The sequence below is a fragment of the Tenrec ecaudatus genome, chromosome 16 (genome assembly GCF_050624435.1).
Source record: "Tenrec ecaudatus isolate mTenEca1 chromosome 16, mTenEca1.hap1, whole genome shotgun sequence".
In the NCBI taxonomy this organism is placed as follows: Eukaryota; Metazoa; Chordata; class Mammalia; order Afrosoricida; family Tenrecidae; genus Tenrec; species Tenrec ecaudatus.
This window is the reverse complement of record NC_134545.1, coordinates 112,041,067-112,059,135: the sequence shown is the minus strand read 5'-3', so window position 1 is coordinate 112,059,135 and position 18,069 is coordinate 112,041,067. Positions and strand designations below refer to the sequence as shown.

At 57.4% G+C, this 18,069-nt stretch overlaps 1 protein-coding gene across 2 annotated transcripts in view; it reads left to right on the top strand.

The window, feature by feature from the left end:
- The window catches only part of STK32C (serine/threonine kinase 32C), a 40,051-nt gene that overhangs the window by 19,343 nt on the left and 2,639 nt on the right, over positions 1-18,069 (top strand). Inside the window, exons 2-9 of one of the 2 annotated variants that reach the window (XM_075534347.1) lie at positions 9,465-9,520; positions 14,418-14,569; positions 16,072-16,245; positions 16,369-16,406; positions 16,506-16,595; positions 16,821-16,924; positions 17,405-17,521; positions 17,905-18,030. In XM_075534347.1, the coding sequence (XP_075390462.1) occupies positions 9,465-9,520; positions 14,418-14,569; positions 16,072-16,245; positions 16,369-16,406; positions 16,506-16,595; positions 16,821-16,924; positions 17,405-17,521; positions 17,905-18,030 (857 nt within the window). Of the gene's footprint in view, positions 1-9,464; positions 9,521-14,417; positions 14,570-16,071; positions 16,246-16,368; positions 16,407-16,505; positions 16,596-16,820; positions 17,316-17,404; positions 17,522-17,904; positions 18,031-18,069 lie in introns of those variants that run through there. The other variant, XR_012780417.1, reaches the window with a different exon arrangement.

Genomic DNA, 18,069 nt, shown 5'->3' with positions numbered 1-18,069 from the left:
TCTTGGAAGGGCCTTGTGGCAGTTACATAATCTGTCAACTTGAGTGAAGGGGTGGAGTCTCACCTGTCAATCAGGCCACAGTCAATGAGGCCTCTGTGTGGGCAGGGCTTTCTCCTGAGGATTCTGTGAACTCCTGTCTTCCTCCCTGGAGCTCCGCTGATGGAGCTAGAGCCCTAGAGCTGGGGCAGCCACGTGGAGACCCACACCAGCGCTGAGATGTCCCACCACCACGGGGTTCATCAGACTTTGCACCACTGGACTGTGTTCTTCTCGCATACGGTGTCACTGCATGTGTTGCACGAGTCTGAAAGGAATTTACAGACTGGTACTGGACGTGCACTAATATCAGACTTATGGATGATCTGGACTGGGCTGGGGTGTTTTCTTAATATACAATTGCCCTTTGAAATAAAGCTCTTTCTTACACAGATGTGAGTGTCTCCCTGGATTTGTCTCTCTAGTCAGCCCAGACGCACACAGGCTTTTCTTGCTTTGTAATTACAGGCACAATTACCACTTACCCACCCCCCACCCGACGCTGCCGAGCTCTCATGGACTGTGTGAATGAAGGAGAAAGACCATCTGCCAGGTTTGGAGGGAAGGGTGCTGTAAGGTGTGAGGTAGGGATTGACTGGAGACCTTTGTATTGATCAGAGACACCTTCTCTATCACTCTATCATGCTCTAACTTTGGGGGCTCGATACAAACCTACTGGTCTGTGGTGGGGTGTCTATCTCTGTCCTCTTTGTTCTGTAGAGAACCACTTCCATTAGAAGTCCCCGCCTTTAAAAGATAGCTGAGAGGGTGGGGTTCCCAGTAGGGTAGTTGGAGGTGTGGTCTATCCCCGAGCTGTCCCATGGAGACCACCACCCCTAGCTGGCTCTAGAAGGAGAAGGGGAGGGATGTGGTGGGGACAGTGCTTTGCACCGGGGCAACTGCCTCCACTAAGGACACCACTGCACTGAGGTTCCAGCAATGGTGGCAGACCCTTGTCCGCCAATCACAGGCCAGCCCTGGAGGGATGGACCCTGGGGGAGGGATACTGAGGGGATGTTGCTTGGGGGTGTCCCTCTCCAGCATTTGGAGGAGTGGGCCCGACTCTCCCACCCTTGGTGGCCCTGTGATGGTCCAAGCCCTCAGGGGGCTTGTGGGCCATGTCGGGACTGTTGGGGTCAGTGGAAACAGGTCATGATTGAGGGAGTTGGCAGGTGCCCCCTCCCCACCGGCATTCTTTGAGAGCACACCAGACTCATGGCTCAGGGGACTATGGGGGGGCCTGTGGCAGTGCCCCAAGGTCTGGGGGACAGGGCACTGTGTGGAGAAACCGAGACCCAGGTGGGCATCCAAGGTGGTGCCTAGACTTGCAGAAAAGGGTCAGTGAGTGTGGCCTGGAGGCAGAGAAGTTTGCTCGCCTCCATCCTGGTCCACCGCGGTCCTCCCTGCCCCCACCCAGAGGAGAAGCTCACACAGCCCAGAGGGGCAGGGGAGGTGGACGCCTCTAGATCCTTGAACTTTCCCCCTGCACCCTCCCTTGGTCCTTGGTCCCCCTGAGGAGGGAAGGACGGTGAGGGAAGTAAAGCTGATCGCTGAGGAGGGTGAGCAGCTGGCCGACATTTCAGGGGTCTCTGATACGCTGGGGAGGGGGAGCACTCTCTGTCCGAAATCCTGTGGGAAAGGAGGAGGAGGTGCCAGAAACCTGGTGGCGCAGGAGCCGCCTTCGTGTCTTCAGGGCGAGGAATCCGGTCAGTGAGGAAGTCTCTGGGGCAGCAGCAGCACCATGGGCAGCCCCTGGGGCTTCCATTTCTGTGGATACCTCCGGAACTGGTGCTGATGCTGCTCAGGGTCCTCTGCTGGGCTGGGGCAGAGCTGTCGAGCGGAGGGCATGGCTTGTCAGGTCTGCTACCGCCCCCCCCCCCCGTTGGCATGTCCTTCCTCTGCAGGTAGAGGGGTCCCTCTTGGATCTGAGATCCCCCGGATGCCATTTGTCTCCAGGAAATGGGCACAGAGGACCCCTGAGGGCTGTGAGGGGCCTGAAGTCCAGGGTCACGAGGCCCCAGACCAGTGACCTCAGGGTACTTCCAGTTATCCCCATGATGCTCTCTGGCTGGTCCTGGCGTGGGGTCAGGGGCTGCTGAATGAGGCTCAGGGAGGCGAGGGCAGGGGGCTCCATAGCCGAGGTTCACTGGATTGTCAAGGCTGGGTGTCTCTGGGACAGTAACCCCCCCCCCCCCCCCAGGGCCTTGCCCACGCTTCCTGGAGAAGGAGAATCCTGGTGCCAGGATTGACTTTCCTCGGGAGATGGTGCTGATGCCCTTCCCTGGAAGTCGGAGTAAGCTGTGCCGCTGCGGGCTTTCGTGAACTGGCAGCTTCCCCGAACAATAGCCCCCACCCCCACCCCCTGTGGCTGCTTCTGAGAACTGGGGATGCACAGCCACCCGCACCGACCTCCCACCGCGCTCTGAGTGGGGCTCCCTGTACAGAGTGAATCAGCGTCAGCATGGACAGCTCTCCACTGACACACACCCAGTGTGACCTCTCCCTGGCCCTGCGTACTCCGGGGTCCAGGGCCACCTTCTCCAGCTGCAGGGCAGGGGCGGGGGCGGGGGTAAGGCTGGGGAGAGAAGGTTTGGGCCTGCATCCCAGAGCCAGTCAGGCAAAGGTTGCCCTGTGACTGGAGGCTCGCCTTCCCCAGGCTGGACGGATCAACTTGGGTGTGGGCAGGGACTCCTGAGAACACAGGGAACCTTATTCCCTCTCTCCCCTCCCTTTATCATGTCCCCCCTCCCCCAAAGCCTACATTGTCCTCATGACAGAGGGATGAATCACACCGCCCAGAAAGCTCTATTTTTACACTCTGCCCATCCTCTCCCCACTCCCTCCCCGGGGCACCTCGGGCAGCAGGGCTCCCTAAGCTGGACTCCCCAACGGCCAGGCTTTCCCGAGCTGGTCAGTGCACATGCTCATAAGGCACCCTACCCATCCCTCCCACCCAGAGGCCAGCCCTTGGCACCACTAGCCGGCTCACCCGTCACTTTGGCTTTGGGAGAAATCTCTTCAAACATGACCTGATGGCTTTGATGTGGCCTTGTGGTCACACTCAGTGTCCTCAGGCTGCTGCTTGGCCCACCCCAGCCGCCCTCTAGTTGGGTCTGTCCCGAGGACTGTCTTCTCCTGGACACACGGCAAAATGTGATGGTGCTGGGGGCTCCTGTTTTAGAGTGGACCTTGCCAGCACTGCTGGCGTGGCCGCTGCATAGGCTGCTAGAAGCCACTGGCAAAGGCGCCACAGCCAGTGTGCGTCGGTCATCCCGTGGCAAGGGGAGCCCTGTCTGTCCTCCAGCAACTCTGACATTGCAGGAGCAGCTCCCTGGTGCTGTGTTAGGTTCCAAGGACCCTGGCACCCATGAGCTCTCCCTGGAGTGCTGGGTTTAGCTCGAAGGCCAGGTGGGAGTAAACGCCCCATAGTGGACCTGGAATCCGGAGACCCCCGGCTCGGGCTCTCTGGACACCCAGCACCGCAGAGGGCGGCCTGCCTTGAGCACCGCTTCCCCTCTGGCTGGTGGGGAGGGTGTGGGCATGGCTGGTTGCTGGACCCCTGGCACTGTCTGGGGTCTTCACATTTCCACCCAGGATGGTGAGGGGCTGCCCTTAGGGCTAGGGTGAGCCACAGGGGACAAGAGATTGCGTTTTGGTGATATGATTGGATTGTCTGAGTAACTTGGGGACTGGCAGGATTGAGGGCTGATTGGGATGTCATTGATGAGCTGTCAGAACTGGGCAAAGGGTGGGTGCCTTTGTGCTGAGAGAGAGCAGGGAGGGGGGCTGGTGGCTTTCCTGGGAGCGCAGGCTTGTGTGCCTCGGGAGTCTGAGAACACAGCATGAAGCGCTGCCCTGGGATCACACACTGCCGCCGCCCCACCCCGGCTGCCCCCTCCTCCACTGTTAGGCTGGCTGGAGATGGCCCATTTCCCACAACAGCCACACTCTGAGGTCCAGCTCCGCACGTCCAAACTCTTCCGTGAAGAATAAATATTTTAAGAACTCTTGACTTTAAAATATTTATCTGTACAGGAAGCTTCGTGTCTTGGCTGTCTAGCTGGGTTGCGCTCGGGGGCGGGGCCCGTCTGGCCCAGTGGGCTCTGTGCATCTCGCTCTGCCTCTGTCTCCTGCAGGGGACAGACACGTTCCTGGTGCAGGCAGCACCTCGATTCCTGGAGAAGGGGCTCATTGTTCAGATGACTTGCTGTTGAATCGGATTTTCTTGGTCTTGGAGATAGCTAAGCCACCTGACTGGGGTGACCCTAAATGACCCCTAAGGCTGTGCAGGCCAGAGTAGCATTGTGCTAAAGAAACAAAATTCCTAGACACTTGTGTGTGTAAGAAAGAGGTTTATATACAAGAGCGATTGAACACAGAAAATATCCCAGCCCTGTTCAAGTCCATAAGTCCAATATTAGCCCATCTGTCTGATACCAGTCTGTAAGTTCCTCTTCAGACTCACGCAGCACATGCAGTGACGCCGAACGCAGGAAGATCACAGGGCGGTGGGTGGAAAGTCTTGTGGATCCAGTGGCGGTGGAAGCATCTCAGCGCTGGCAGGGGTTTCCATGTGGCTGTTCCAGCTCCAGGGCTCTGGCTGCCATCAGCGTAACTCCATGTGGCTTGTCCACAGGAATGTCTCACAGAGAGAGTGTCCCCCCTCCAGCGAACTTTTTATCTCCTTTGCGCCTCCAAATGAGGTAATCAGGCGGCAGCCTGATTGACAGGCTAAACTCCACCCCTTCACTCTTAATAGTCTCAAGTTGACACCAGATTATGTAACTACCAGAAGCCTGGTCACAGGTGACCTTGTGAGCTCTCACTCTCAACTTCTTGCGGGGTGGCTGGGGCTCCCGGCCAACCTTTCCCATGTAACCACTGTGCCACCAGTTCTCCTCAGAGAGGTACGACACAGGGACATGTACCCACAGAGCGAAGGCACCAAATGAGTCATGTCTCATCACACAGCCATTCACTCTTAGCCGCCTGTGACTCAGGTGTCCCAGGCTCACCTGTAATGTAGGTAAGTACCTCCAGGCTCTCCTGTGACTCAGGTACCCCCAGACTCACACTTTCACTTGCTGACGGATCCTGTTAAGTTAGCACCAATTCATGGTGATCCTACTGGGCAGGAACGAAGCACAGCTCAGTCCTGCCTCCACTGGGGGACATAGAATTTGTGTTGGTTGATTTTTGATGATAGATCACTAGGTTCTTTGTCCCAGTCTGTCTTAGTCTAGATGCTCACTGGACCCGTCCACCATGGGTGACCTGACCAGGGTTTGAAATACCCGTGGGATCGTTTCCACCATCACAGCCACGTACAAGCCACCTCATGATGGCACCCTTTAACATGCCCTGTGGGATAAAGGACCTCGTTGTTCCCTAAGTAAGGTGCCCTCTGTTCTTGGCTCTGCAGAGTAATCAGGATGCCTGGGGGTTCCAAGCCACACGGGAGGAGGTGCTGGTGCATGGGGGCTGCCACAGCGACTTGCCTAGGAGGCCAGCACCAGGGACTTTGGGGCACCACTTAGCCTGCTGAGCAGACAGCCCATGAAGCTGGGACTCGGAGGCTCAGAGGCCTTGATAGTGGATGGCTCAAGCAGCCCCCACTAAGACTGTGTTAGTCTGGGTAGATTAGAGAAACAAATCCATGGACACACATATGTATATAAAAAGGGATTTAAAAAAAAGAAACATATATAAGAGCAATTGAACATTGAGAAAACCTCCCAGCCCAGTCCAGATCAAATCCAGAAGTCTGATACTAGCCCATATGTCCAACAGCATTCTGTAAAGTCCTCTTCAGACTCATGAAACACATGCAATGATGCCGAATGTAGAAGATCACAGACCAGTGGGTAGAAAGTCTTTGGATCCCGTGGCATTGGAAACATCTGAGCGCTGGCTGGTGTATCTTCACGGCTTCTCCAGCTTCAGAGGTCTGGTTGCATCAGGGTAGGTCCATGTGGCTTCTCCAACTTACGGCACTAACATAGTTCCATGTGTCTTGTCAGCTTCAGTATCTCCCAGGGTATCTGTTGGTCACCTAGTCTTTAGACCATGGCTGCATCACAAATCCTCAACAAGCCAAGCCCCTTGGCTAGGCCATGAACTTCAGACCAGTCAACTCTCATCTTCTCCTCTAGTTCCTTGTAAACCAGGTCCACGAGTTTCAGTGGCCAAACTCAATCCGTCTCTTTATTCCTGCATTGCTCCCACTTCCACTCAAGTGGATCCAGGTGGTCACCTAGCAAGCATTTCAGCCTGCCCTCTGGCTGCCTTTAATGTTCAGTCCTAGAGAGGAGTTTTCTCCATGGTTCCAGACTTTTTCCTGCTTCTGACAAAAACCAGTAGAGTTCAAACTTCAAGTCCAAAGAGTTCCTTTTTTTAAAAAAAATCTTCAATCTGTCAAGCTTGCTCCCAGGCAAGTCTCTTAGAATGCAAATGTCCTGAATACTCCAAAGCACTGGGTGGGGCTTATCTTCTCAGAGCCTTCTTTCCAGGGTGGACTAAACCCATCTAAAGATCAAATTACTGGCTTGAGGAAAATGGGTTTACAAGTTCTCTATTTTCATCCTTTCCCAAATCATTTCTATCCATCCTTCGATCTATAATAATAAGCATAAGAAATCAGTATAAACAACATAGAATCAGATACTAAACTAAATTCTTAAAATGGTCAAGTTCAATCCTTATTTAGCTTATCTAAATCCTTATCGACACTATTCTATTGATACAAAAATATGGGATTAGGCCTCTGGAGAGTATCAAGCCAGGGTCAGGCTTTCTGCAGCATGGTCTCTGAGAAATTCAGATGGCGATTTCTACCCCTGAGCTCAAAATATACATTAATCACATTCATTCTCACCATTTCAATCAGGAATAACCAAAGACTACAACCAAACATAATAATAAAACCTTTAGCTTCCTATATAGTCTTTCCAGAAAGCAGCTCAATAAACTGCAAGGATATATCTGACTTCTGGCTAGCCAAAGAAGGAACACTACCACGAGAGAGAGGGCAGGCAAACATCTGGTCTCCAGCTTTATGATTTGTTTCTCTAGTACCCCACTCCTGGTACCAAATGTGTTAGTCCACCCAGACTAACACAGAGAGCACCCCAGGCCCAGAGGACTCGGACTCTGTCCAGCTACTGCAGTAAGATCTGGGGTTGTGCTCATCATCCACGAGTCACTGAGAAACCAAGGGCGGTGTCCTCTTAATCTGTGATTTGGCCCAGGTGCTGAGGACACAGGGACACACACCCACAGGACTTCATGGACTACTGGTGTCAAAGACAATAGAGAGAGATGGTGTGTGTGTGTGTGTGTGTGTGTGTGTGTGTGTGTGTGTGTGTGTGTGTGTGTGTGTGAGAGAGAGAGAGAGAGAGAGAGAGAAAGAGAGAGAGGGAGATATGAGGCTCTGCTGTTGGGGAGGTGCGGGTGAATGAACAGTTTCCAAGCTCCCAGAGCCCCTGGCATCTTGGGAGGAGCTAGATGGGGCAGGAGGAGACAGAATAGCCTCTGTGAGAATCAGTTCTCGGCTTTTCTCCTGAAACTGTGCAGAGTCCTCCCCACCCCACTATGCTCCTGGTCACCAGGGCATGGGCTGGGCCCTCGCAGATTCCGACCCTGTCCTTGGCAAGGGGAGAGCATGGTGGGACTTGACCCTGCAGGCTGAGGGGTGGAGGATCTGCTTTAAGTGCGACGGTGACAATATGGGGGAGGACTTTGGAAAGACCTCAACTGTGCCAGGAGAGCGACAGCCAGGCTGAAAAGGGGGCTTCATCCGTGCAGGAGAGTGCAGGTGGGAGCGGCTTCATAGTGCCTACAGAGGGGACCGGCGACCTACAGGGGACGTTACAGTTTCTGACAAGCTCACTGGCAGAGGTTTCTGAAGCTGACGTCTGGGCAGAGCAGCGAGGGCACAACAGATCATCATGAGTTCCCAGCAGTGAGCGGTCCCTTTCTCCCTCGTCTCGGACACCAGTTACCCATGTGGCTCTCTCTCTGTCCCTGTGTCCCTGGCACCCAGGGTGTGCATGCGCGTACAGGACACAGACCTGGGTTTGTACGCGTGCACAGCAGTGACTCACAGAGGATGAGCACAACCCTGAGTTGACTGCACTGACCAGAGTCTGAGTCCTCGTGGGCCTGGCCCACTCGGCCCGGGTGTCTCGGTGCTGGCTGCTTGGGCTCGTCCACTGCAAAGGCCTCTGAGCTTCGGAGTGCCAGCTTCACTGGCCGTCTTGCTGGGGCGTCTGCTTCCCTGTGCCGGAGCTGAGTGGACATACGGATAATGCTGCGGACCATGGCGTCGGGTTGCATGCAGGTGTGTGAGGACCGTGGGTTGGGATAAAGCCAGGCCTGGGGACAGCGGCTGGGCAGGGCAGATGGATTAGGCTGAAACCTGGTGGAGGTGGGTGTCTTGTCTGGAGAGCTGGACCAAAGGACACAGCCTGGTATTGGGCACCCCCAGCAGTGGGAGGACATCTTGGGTTCCATGCCCACAGGCTAGCTGTTTTTCCAGAGTGGGCTAGCATGGATGCTGGTGCAGGGTGGCCGGTCTTGGGGGACGCAGGCCATTAGGAGAGTTAGCATTACTGGGGTTTATCCCCCAGGTCCAGTCACGTGGCAGAACAGGCAGAGGCGTCGGCAGCTCAGGGAGTCATTAGTTCCAGTGTGGGGGCCACGGCTGGCCTCTGAGTCGCTGCCTCCTGGCCTGTGCCACCCCTACTCCATTGTTAGTACATGAAGGCCTGTGGGGGCTCGTCCTGGATCCCTGGCTATGGAGAACCCTCTAGTGGCTCAGCCCAGGCAGGTGGAGGGACAGGGCTATGGTGAGTGGTCCCACCCAGGCCAGGGCCTCTTCAGTCTCCACAGAAGTGGCCAGTCTGTGGCCTGGGACTCGGTTGGCCTGCCTTCACCTGGAAAGAGGCTGTCATCCGGAGTCAGTTTTCCCCTGCGTGCTGTCACATGCATATCTGTGTGTCCTGGGCTGGCTGTAAGTAGGTCCCTGTAAGCAGAAATGCACCCTCTCCCAACTCTGGGACAGAGGTCTGGCCTATGATGTTGGGAGGCCGTGTCTCAAGACTTGGGGTTCCTGCATGGTCTGCAGCTCCTGGTGGCTCAGATTCTGGTTTTGACTCTCTGGGGTTGTCCCGGTGTGTGCCAGCATCTCTGTTTGGAGGACTCCAGCATGCGGGAGAGCCCCCTTCCTCCAGTGGGATGTCACACAGCCTGGCTAAGGACATCTCAAAGCCCCTGACCTCACGGCTGGACCCTCAGCAGGCTTCTAAAGTATAGGAGGCAACTGGGGGTGAGGACGGGAGCAGGGGTGTTCTGCTTGGTGGAGGGACTGAAGCCTCACTCAGAGGGGCTGTTTGAGGTGGGCTCTCACCAGTACCCTGTTTGCTCTGCAGTGAACTTCGACCACTTCCAGATCCTGCGAGCCATCGGGAAGGGCAGCTTCGGCAAGGTAAGGTGGGGCCTGGGGGCTGAGCCAGCAGGTGTGGCTCAGGAAGGTGCGTGGGGGCTGGGTCGACCTGGTTCTCTGGGAAGTTGGCCCACCTGCCTGTGGGTGGGGTCGTGACTGCACTTCTTTGAGCAGGCAATGCTGGGAGTCGGGGGTACAGAGGGGACAGCTGAGTGCTGACTGCTGAAGCTGTTTCTAGGCCAACGTCTCGGGGCTCTCCCCGCAGCAGGATCTGGGGGCTTCCTCATCATATATGATCCCCCTTAACTCGGGGACCACACACCTCACCTGGGTACTTCCTCTCCCAGTACTCATAGGCCTGAGAGGAAAGTGGCCCCGAGTCCAGGGTGGTGGGACTGACACCCTGTGTCGTCACTGTGGGCTGATACTCCACGTCCTTGCTTTAGGCTGACCCCCATGTGCCCCAGGGGCTGTAGGAAAGCTCCTGAGCGTTGTCCAGTGGTGGCAGTCGATGTGGGAGTGCATATGATTCCATAGGTGCTCAGTGAGAATGGGCAGATAGCCCCGGCCTGGTACAGAGGTCACATGCATGTGTCCTCCATGTCCCCTCCTTCCCCCCTCCCCAGGCCTTGGGGACCAGAGCCAGGTCCCCTTCCCCGTTGTTCTCTCTTGGCTGGGTCTACTTCCCGGTGGTGCCTGAGAGCAGAGACATTGTGACCCAGAAGGGTACATGGGTGGCCAGAGGCTCCTGGGTGGGGGGGGGGGTTGTGGGTGGCCTAGCCCCCACCTGGCAGCTCTAAGGGAGCCGGCTCTGAGTGGGTACAGCTGCCCCCCAGTGCCTGTGGAGGGGGTCTGGGCTCCGGGGACCTGTGCTGGGGTGGGCTCATTGAAGTCCACTTCACTGAGCAGATCGCCCCGGGAACTAGCTCTAGAGAGACAGCTTCAGTGGACACTTTTTCTGAAATGAAAGTGAAGTCGGCCTGTGGGCAAGCTGCTTGCCGTGGATGGGGGATGGGCGCTCGGGGACTGGGAGCTGAGAGGTTCCAGGTCTGAGCCTTGTCACTGACCTGAGGTCGGAGCTGCCCACTAGCCACCAGCCCTTCCCACTTGCCCTTCCCTCACTCAGTCTGCAGGGTCCTGCACAGTTCACCTGGCTTGGAGTCCAGGCTAGGCAGAGCTCGTTGAGCCTCGGGGAAGCATGGGAAGGTCTGCTGCTGGCACTCCTGGACCTGTTGCTGCCCTTTAGGACCCTGGGTCCATACTGCTGGTCAGTGTCACAGAGGACAGAGCTGCCCTTGGAGCTCAGCTCTCAGGGCTCCACACAGCCTCTGCCTGGCACTTTGTCCTCCATGGAGCTGGCCCTGTGTTGTCACTGCCCAGAGACTGCCCTGTCTCCACTCGGTGCCACTGGGTGTGGGGTCCCTGGAAAGAGGGGTGTTGCTGGGTGGGGGACCCCTGGCTCCAGGAGGTAAGGGCTGGTTCAGAGTCCAGCAGCTGATAAGGGGTGGGGGCTTGCTGAGCTGCAGTGGAGGTGGGCTCCAGCCAGGGCCCTAGGCTGGACCAGGTTGCTTCGGTGGGATGCCCTGTGTTCCAGACTGGGGAGAAGCCAGTCACCCTGGACACTGAGGGCGGAAGCCAACCCCCTGCGTGTAAGGGACATCCTGTTCCTACTTCAGCCTTTCAGAGCAGTGTCCCAGCAGCCAGCCACCCTGCCCCTGCCCCTCCCTTGAAGAAAGCAGAGGTCACAGAGGCCCCTCCCTAGGAGGCCCAGGAAGGCTCCTGCCAGGCTGCCAGCGGTTCTCAGGTGGCGCCCACACTGTGGTCAGCTGAGCCACCTTTCCCGAAGGTCAGGGCTGGGAGGGTGCCGGAGGCTGCTTTGAAGTAGAGGCAGGTTGAGGACCAAGAACAGCCCCCAGGGGTCCCGGTCACAGAACCACAGCAGGTGCTGAGCACCTAGGGTGGGGGGCAGCCTCTTCTCTTTTCTAGAGATGGGGAAACAGATTCCTTGGGGGGTGAATGGGGTTGAGGTGAGTTTATGGGGTGTTGGGGGTTTATGGAAGCCTTTCCCAGCCTCCACAGCACAGCTGGACCCTTCTGCCCAGCACCTTCTGAGCCTCAGGATCTAAAAGCCCAGCCCAGGGCCTGCTGGGACGCTGGGACTACAGACCAGAATCAAAGCCCCAAGTGGGAACCCACTGCCCGCAAGTGGACTGTGACCCTCAGAGGTCCTGTATAAGGCGTCTGAGACCGCAGATGTATCTGGTCCCCTCGGGCCTCTGGTACCATCTCCTGCCTCAAGGCCCTTCCCACAGTCCTGTCTGTCTGCGAGGCTGCATGTCTGCTGTGAGTCAAGTGGTCAGTGATTCCTCAAGTGGTCTGGGGTCCGTCACGTGGTCTTCAGACCCTCGAGACTGAAAGCATGGGGTGGAGAGTGCTGCCAGCCTCAGCTGCCCCTAGTGGGGACGGTGCCACTTTGTGACCCACCAGGAGGGGTCTAGTGATGGGCTCAGCGAGGCTGGCCAGGTCACCACAACCCCCCACCCCAGGAGCCCCTGGCCACCTGTGTGCCCTTCAATCTGTGGGGGACAAGCTGTTGCCAGTCTCACTCCCCACATTGGAGGTGCCTTCTGGGCTGAGACCTCTGGAAGCCTGTGACAAAGCCCAGGACACCGGAAGAGAGGTTGGCGGTTAACTCACCAGCACTGCTGTCACTCTGCTCTCCCGCCCTGCACAGGGCTCCCTCCCAGCCCACTCGGCCCTGTGCCTCCCTGAGGGTCAACGTTTCTCTCTAAAGCTGCAAATAGGCCCCTTTGGCAGGAAGATGCTTTTTTACTTCTGTTGGGGTCCCCCTGCCCTGGCCCCGCTGCCGCTGGACTTGAGCTGTTCTTAGGGTGTCCCCATGCCCCCGAGAGAGGTGTGCACCCTTGCCAACACCTAGCCCCTTGGGGTTACCTGTGGGGAGTGCTGGCCGGGTCAGATTGCTTCTCTTCTCCTGGATCACGCCGTTGGTCCTGAACCCTGAACCCTGGGGGTCGCGAGGGGGCGGGGCGGGGCGGGTGGAAGGTGGAGATGCTGTCAGTATGCCTCCAGTTGCCTCCGGACCCCTGGCTAAGGTGGCTCACCTTTCCTCTGTCCAAGAGGGGTGCTCCTGGGGGCAGGGAGGGCTAAGGCAGGACAGCCTGAAGGTACCTGCCTTCAAGCCAACATCTCTTTGCAGCCTTAAGTATTCTCTGAAAAACCAATGCATGCCGTGTCCTGGAGCTATAAATACCTTGTTTGCTTTTGTGTTAAAATAGCACCACCCCCGCCAAGTCCCACCCCTGCCCAGGCTGGTGTGTAGTGGTTTACGTGGTCCTGTGGGTCCATGTGCCCAGTATGCAGCCTGCTTGCTGCCTACCGGGGGCTGAGGGGATTCTGTGTGGCAGTTGCTGGGCTGAGCTGACTCAGCTCTGGGTGCTAGCCCAAGACACCACATGCCCCCAGGGTCCAGGCTGGCGGGGTGCTGTGGGGTCTTTGGACCATGGAGGGGGACACCCTGCAAGCAGGAGCTGGTCTCCAGGGCACCATGGAGTGATGGGCCTGGGCATCGCTGCCAAGACCCGAGCATCAGTCCTCAGAAGACAGCTGTTGTCACCTGGGGCCATGTGACTGCCACCACACTGCCCTCAGAGCCTCCTTTCTGGGTCTGCCCCAGGGCGGAGGGCCACTTGTCACAGCCCGGAGAGGCTCTGGCAGAGCCTCCCTGTGCAGCCACTCTATGTGGACGATGGCCCGCCTGTCCCTCCAGCAGCCTCCTGCAGCCCTCCCCCTTCACTAGGGTCTCCCAGGGCATGACCCCACTGTGGCTGAAGTGCTGTTTCCAGAGATCACCAGCTGAATCTCACACACCTCCCACCTTAGACACTTCACACACTGACCGCCTCGCACACTGACAAGGCGAGGGGAGTCCAGGTTGCTATCAGCTGCCTGTAAATTAGGGGTACTCTCCTGGACTGTCCAGGGATCCAGTGTCACCACAGACCCTTGTAAGCAGGAGAGAGGAGGCAGAAGTGACAGGGCCCAGGGTTGAGGGAGCGGAAGTGGCCAGGACACAGCCCCACCCCCTGGGCCTCGGATGGAGCCACCCTGAGCCACTGGGAAGCCAGCACCTGAGCCTGGGGGCCCATTTAGACGCTGGCTGCTCCCAGGTCCCAGGATTGGCCAATCAGCACAGCAGCCACAGGGCTGTGGGTCAAGGAGGCCAGTGCCTGGTGTCCTCTGACTTGCGAGTCCTGGCCCAGGTGAGGGAGCACCCCTTGGTGAGGGCACGCAGTGTGGTGTTGTGGTGGGTGGGATGGGCATGCGGCTAACAGTGGGTGAACAGCCTGGCCTCGCTCCCAGCAGCTGGGCACTGGGTGTGCATGGAAGCCACAGTTTCTCTTGGTCTGAGAAATCACAATGGAGCCTGGCTGGGAGTAGGTGGGGTCACTGTGGAGCCTCCCAGCCCATACTCTAAGGGGCAGCCCGGTGGCCAGGGGAGAGCTGTGGGGGGCGTGGATTTGGCTCACTGTGTGTGTGGTCTCAGCTACTGGGGTCAGGCCAGGTCTGCAGCATCTGTCCCCATCTGACCCCTTGTTCACAGGAAGCAGCCCCCCCACCTCCCCACAATGCAGCTGCTCCATTGGTCCGACCTGTTAGTCCATTTTCTGTGCTCAAGTTGTTTCACAAGGTTTCCAGTGACTGCTTATTTTGCAGTGAACTGTAGATTCCTTCTTTGGAGTCGGTTCTTAGTCTGGAAGCTCCGCTGACCCCTGCTCACCCTGGGTGGCCCTGCTGGCATCTGAAACACCAGTGTTCTTCCATGTCCTGCAAGTTCAGTGGAAGGGACTTGTTCACAGGGGGGGCCCGGGTGGTGGCACCCAGACTGCATCCTAGCATGTGTCCTGTGTCTGCGCTGCAGGTGTGCATCGTGCAGAAGCGGGACACGGAGAAGATGTACGCCATGAAGTACATGAACAAGCAGCAGTGCATTGAGCGTGACGAGGTCCGAAACGTGTTCCGGGAGCTGGAGATCCTTCAGGAGATTGAGCACACCTTCCTGGTCAACCTCTGGTGTGTTGGCCTGCCCAAGGCTGCCCAGGGGTGCCCTCCCTAGTGACCCCTGCACCACGGCCCCTTCCCACCCTCCTGACTCTGCCATACCCTCACCTTCCCAGGCCCCAAGTCCACTGGGATCCAGGCCCTTGGGCGAGCTTAGCTTAATGCAGCTCCTCACCTGTAGGAAGCCCAGGGCTTTCCCACAGAAGCATGTGGCCCATGAAACTTCTGGCACCACAATCAGGAGAAGAGACATGAGAGGCCTGATTTTCAGTTTGCTTCTTAAAATGGGTGCAAAGACCAACCCCACCACCATCCTCATTATAACCATCATTCCATTACCTATTCTCATCACCCATCCCCATCATCCCTATTGTTTTCACCACTATCACCTCCATGCCCATCCCCACTACCACCATCTTCCTCCCCACCACCTTCATCATCATCTCATCATCATCACCCCATCCACATCCCCATTACCACCATCCTCATCCTCCTCATCATCATCACCCTACCCACATCCCCATTACCACCATCATCCTCCCCATCACAACCTCCCCATCATCTGTCATCTTCATCATCATCACCATCATCTCTGTCATCAATCATCATCACCCCATCCACATCCCCATTACCATTATCATCATCTCATCATCATAACCCCATCCACATCCCCATTACCACCATCCTCCTCCCCATCATCACCCCCCCATCTGTCATCATCATCAACATCATCCCTGTCATCATCACCCTACCCACATCTCCATTACCACCATCATCCTCCCCACCACCATCATCATCATCACCCCATCCACATCCCCATTACCACCATCCTCCTCCCCATCACCATCATCATCACCATCATCACCCTACCCACATCCCCATTACCACCATCATCCTCCCCCTCATCACCTCCCCATCATCTTCATCATCATCACCACCTCCCCATCATCACCTCCCCCCATCCACATCCCCATTACCACCATCATCCGCCCCATCATCATCATCTGTCATCGTGATGCTATCATGTTCTTCACTCCCATGACCACTGCTATCATCCTCCCCATCATTATCATCTCATCATCATCACTATAATCTCTGTCATCATCATTCCCATTATCTTTTTCACTCCCATGACCATGACCATCACATCACCATTATCATCATTCCTATCATGATGTCATCATGGTCCACACCGCCCCTCCTCATCTTCCTCATCACCGCACCCCCATCATTCCCATCCCTAGGACCACTGTCATCATCACCACTTTCACCCTCTTTGTTCGAATTGTCACCATTCCCCATAATCTCCATTCTCATTACCACCCCCACCCATCCTCATCTCCTCCTTGTCCTTATCCCTCACACCATTAACATCATCCTCATGACCACACCCATCACCCCATACTTACTTTATCCCCTGCACCATCCTCTTCCTCAGCCTCATCCTCATCTCCATCCTCATCGTCCCCATCCCCTATGTCACTGTCATCCCCCGCCCCCTCGGGGGCCCACAGGTACTCCTTCCAGGACGAGGAGGACATGTTCATGGTGGTGGATCTGCTGCTGGGCGGGGACCTGCGCTACCACCTGCAGCAGAACGTCCAGTTCTCTGAGGCCACAGTGAGGCTCTACATCTGTGAGCTGGCCCTGGCCCTGGACTATCTGTGCAGTCAGCACATCATCCACAGGTGTGTGCACACCTTGGGTGGGGGTGGGCGGGGCACATGTCTTGGGTCACCTAGGTTGTGCTGGTGGGTTCCAGATGGGGAGCGGGTGGTTTGAGGACACTCCCTCCCTCTCTCTTCATGCAGAGATGTCAAACCTGACAACATTCTTCTGGATGAGCAAGGTGAGTGGGGAAGGGGGTGCGATTGGGGATGGTGTGTGCCCTGCCCACAGGGACACTCTGGTTTTGGGGGCCACTGTCCAGCCACCCCTCCTCCTTCAGGACATGCACACCTGACAGACTTCAACATCGCCACCATCATCAAGGATGGGGAGAGGGCAACGGCACTGGCTGGCACCAAGCCCTACATGGGTAGGTACCCGACATCCACCTCACCATTCAGGCCTCCTGGTCCAGGCATTCCGGAAGAGGCCGGGACATCAGGAGAGCTGTGTGCTGTGCAGTGGTGAGCCCACTCTCCTGGGCCTGGCCTGTGCAGTGTCCACGCTCTGCCCCTGGGAGGGCTAAGGGCAGGAGTGCTGGGTGCAGCCAGGTCTGCAGGCTCCCTGATCAGTGCCTTTCTCTTTCTGCTGACAGCCCCTGAGATCTTCCAGTCCTTCGTCAGTGGTGGGACTGGCTACTCCTTCGAGGTGGACTGGTGGTCAGTAGGGGTGATGGCATATGAGCTGCTTCGAGGATGGGTATGGAGCTGCCAGCAGGATGCCCATGCCCAGGGGTGACTGCTGCTGACCAGGGGGCCTGGGTTCTGGCAAACAAATGAGGCATAGCTCTCCCAGTACCAAGGGGTAGGGGTGGGACACTTTCTTGGAACTTCCTGGAGATCCCTGGGACTGTGCTGCCCTCCCTGCCCCCCGGGGGTCTTGGGTTCCACATACCCAGCACCCAGAAGCCCTGGGACCCAGAAAGGCAGGCCTCTCCTCCTCGCTCCAGGCTGACCCCTGGAACCCTGGTAGGAGAGCAGAGGGATGGTCAGCTCTCGCTGCCTGGCCTGGTGCGGTGCTGGGGGCAGGGCCAAGGGCAGGCTCTGCCTCTGTGCTGTCCCCTGATCACACTCAACTTGCACTTGCTTGTGTATGTTTAGGAGCTGGGGGTGGGGGTGGGGTGTGCTTCCCAGCTCTGCTCTGAGTACCATGGGGTTCCTAACCGCCTCCTGCCAACAGAGGCCTTATGACATCCACTCAAGCAACGCCGTGGAGGCCCTGGTACAGCTCTTCAGCACTGTGAGCGTCCAGTACGCGCCAACCTGGTCCAGGGACACGGTGGCCCTGCTGAGGAAGGTGGGTCAGCACCCCAGTGTGAGGCCCTGCAGCCCACTCAGCTCCGGGGCTTAGGAGGGGGGGCCTCAGTTCCCAGGACCCTAGGGAGGGGGGCCACAGGTGCTGCCCAGCACCAGTGCCCGCAGGGTCCCTGACCCCCACTACTGTGCTCAGGGCCTGAATCAGCATCCTTTGCTCTGAGTCGGAGGTGAGCGGGCGAGAATCATGTGCCAGGGTTCTGTGGCACCACCTCCCTTTGGCAAATGTCCTTGCAGCCAGCCTCCTGGGGCCACCCTCCCACCCAGGGCTGTGGCCACACCCTCTAAGGGTGAGCTGCCTGGGCCTGGTCACTGCTGACTGGGCTGCTTTGGCTGTGTGGGCCCTGGTTGATGGTCTCACTGCAGCTGCTGACCGTGAACCCCGAGCACCGTATCTCTAGCCTGCGGGACATGCAGGCAGCCCCCGCATTGGCCTGTGTGTCCTGGGAGGACCTGAGTCAGAAGAAGGTGGAACCTGGCTTCGTGCCTAATGTGAGTGGGCCCCTCCCTGCCCGGCGGGGGTGAGGGCAC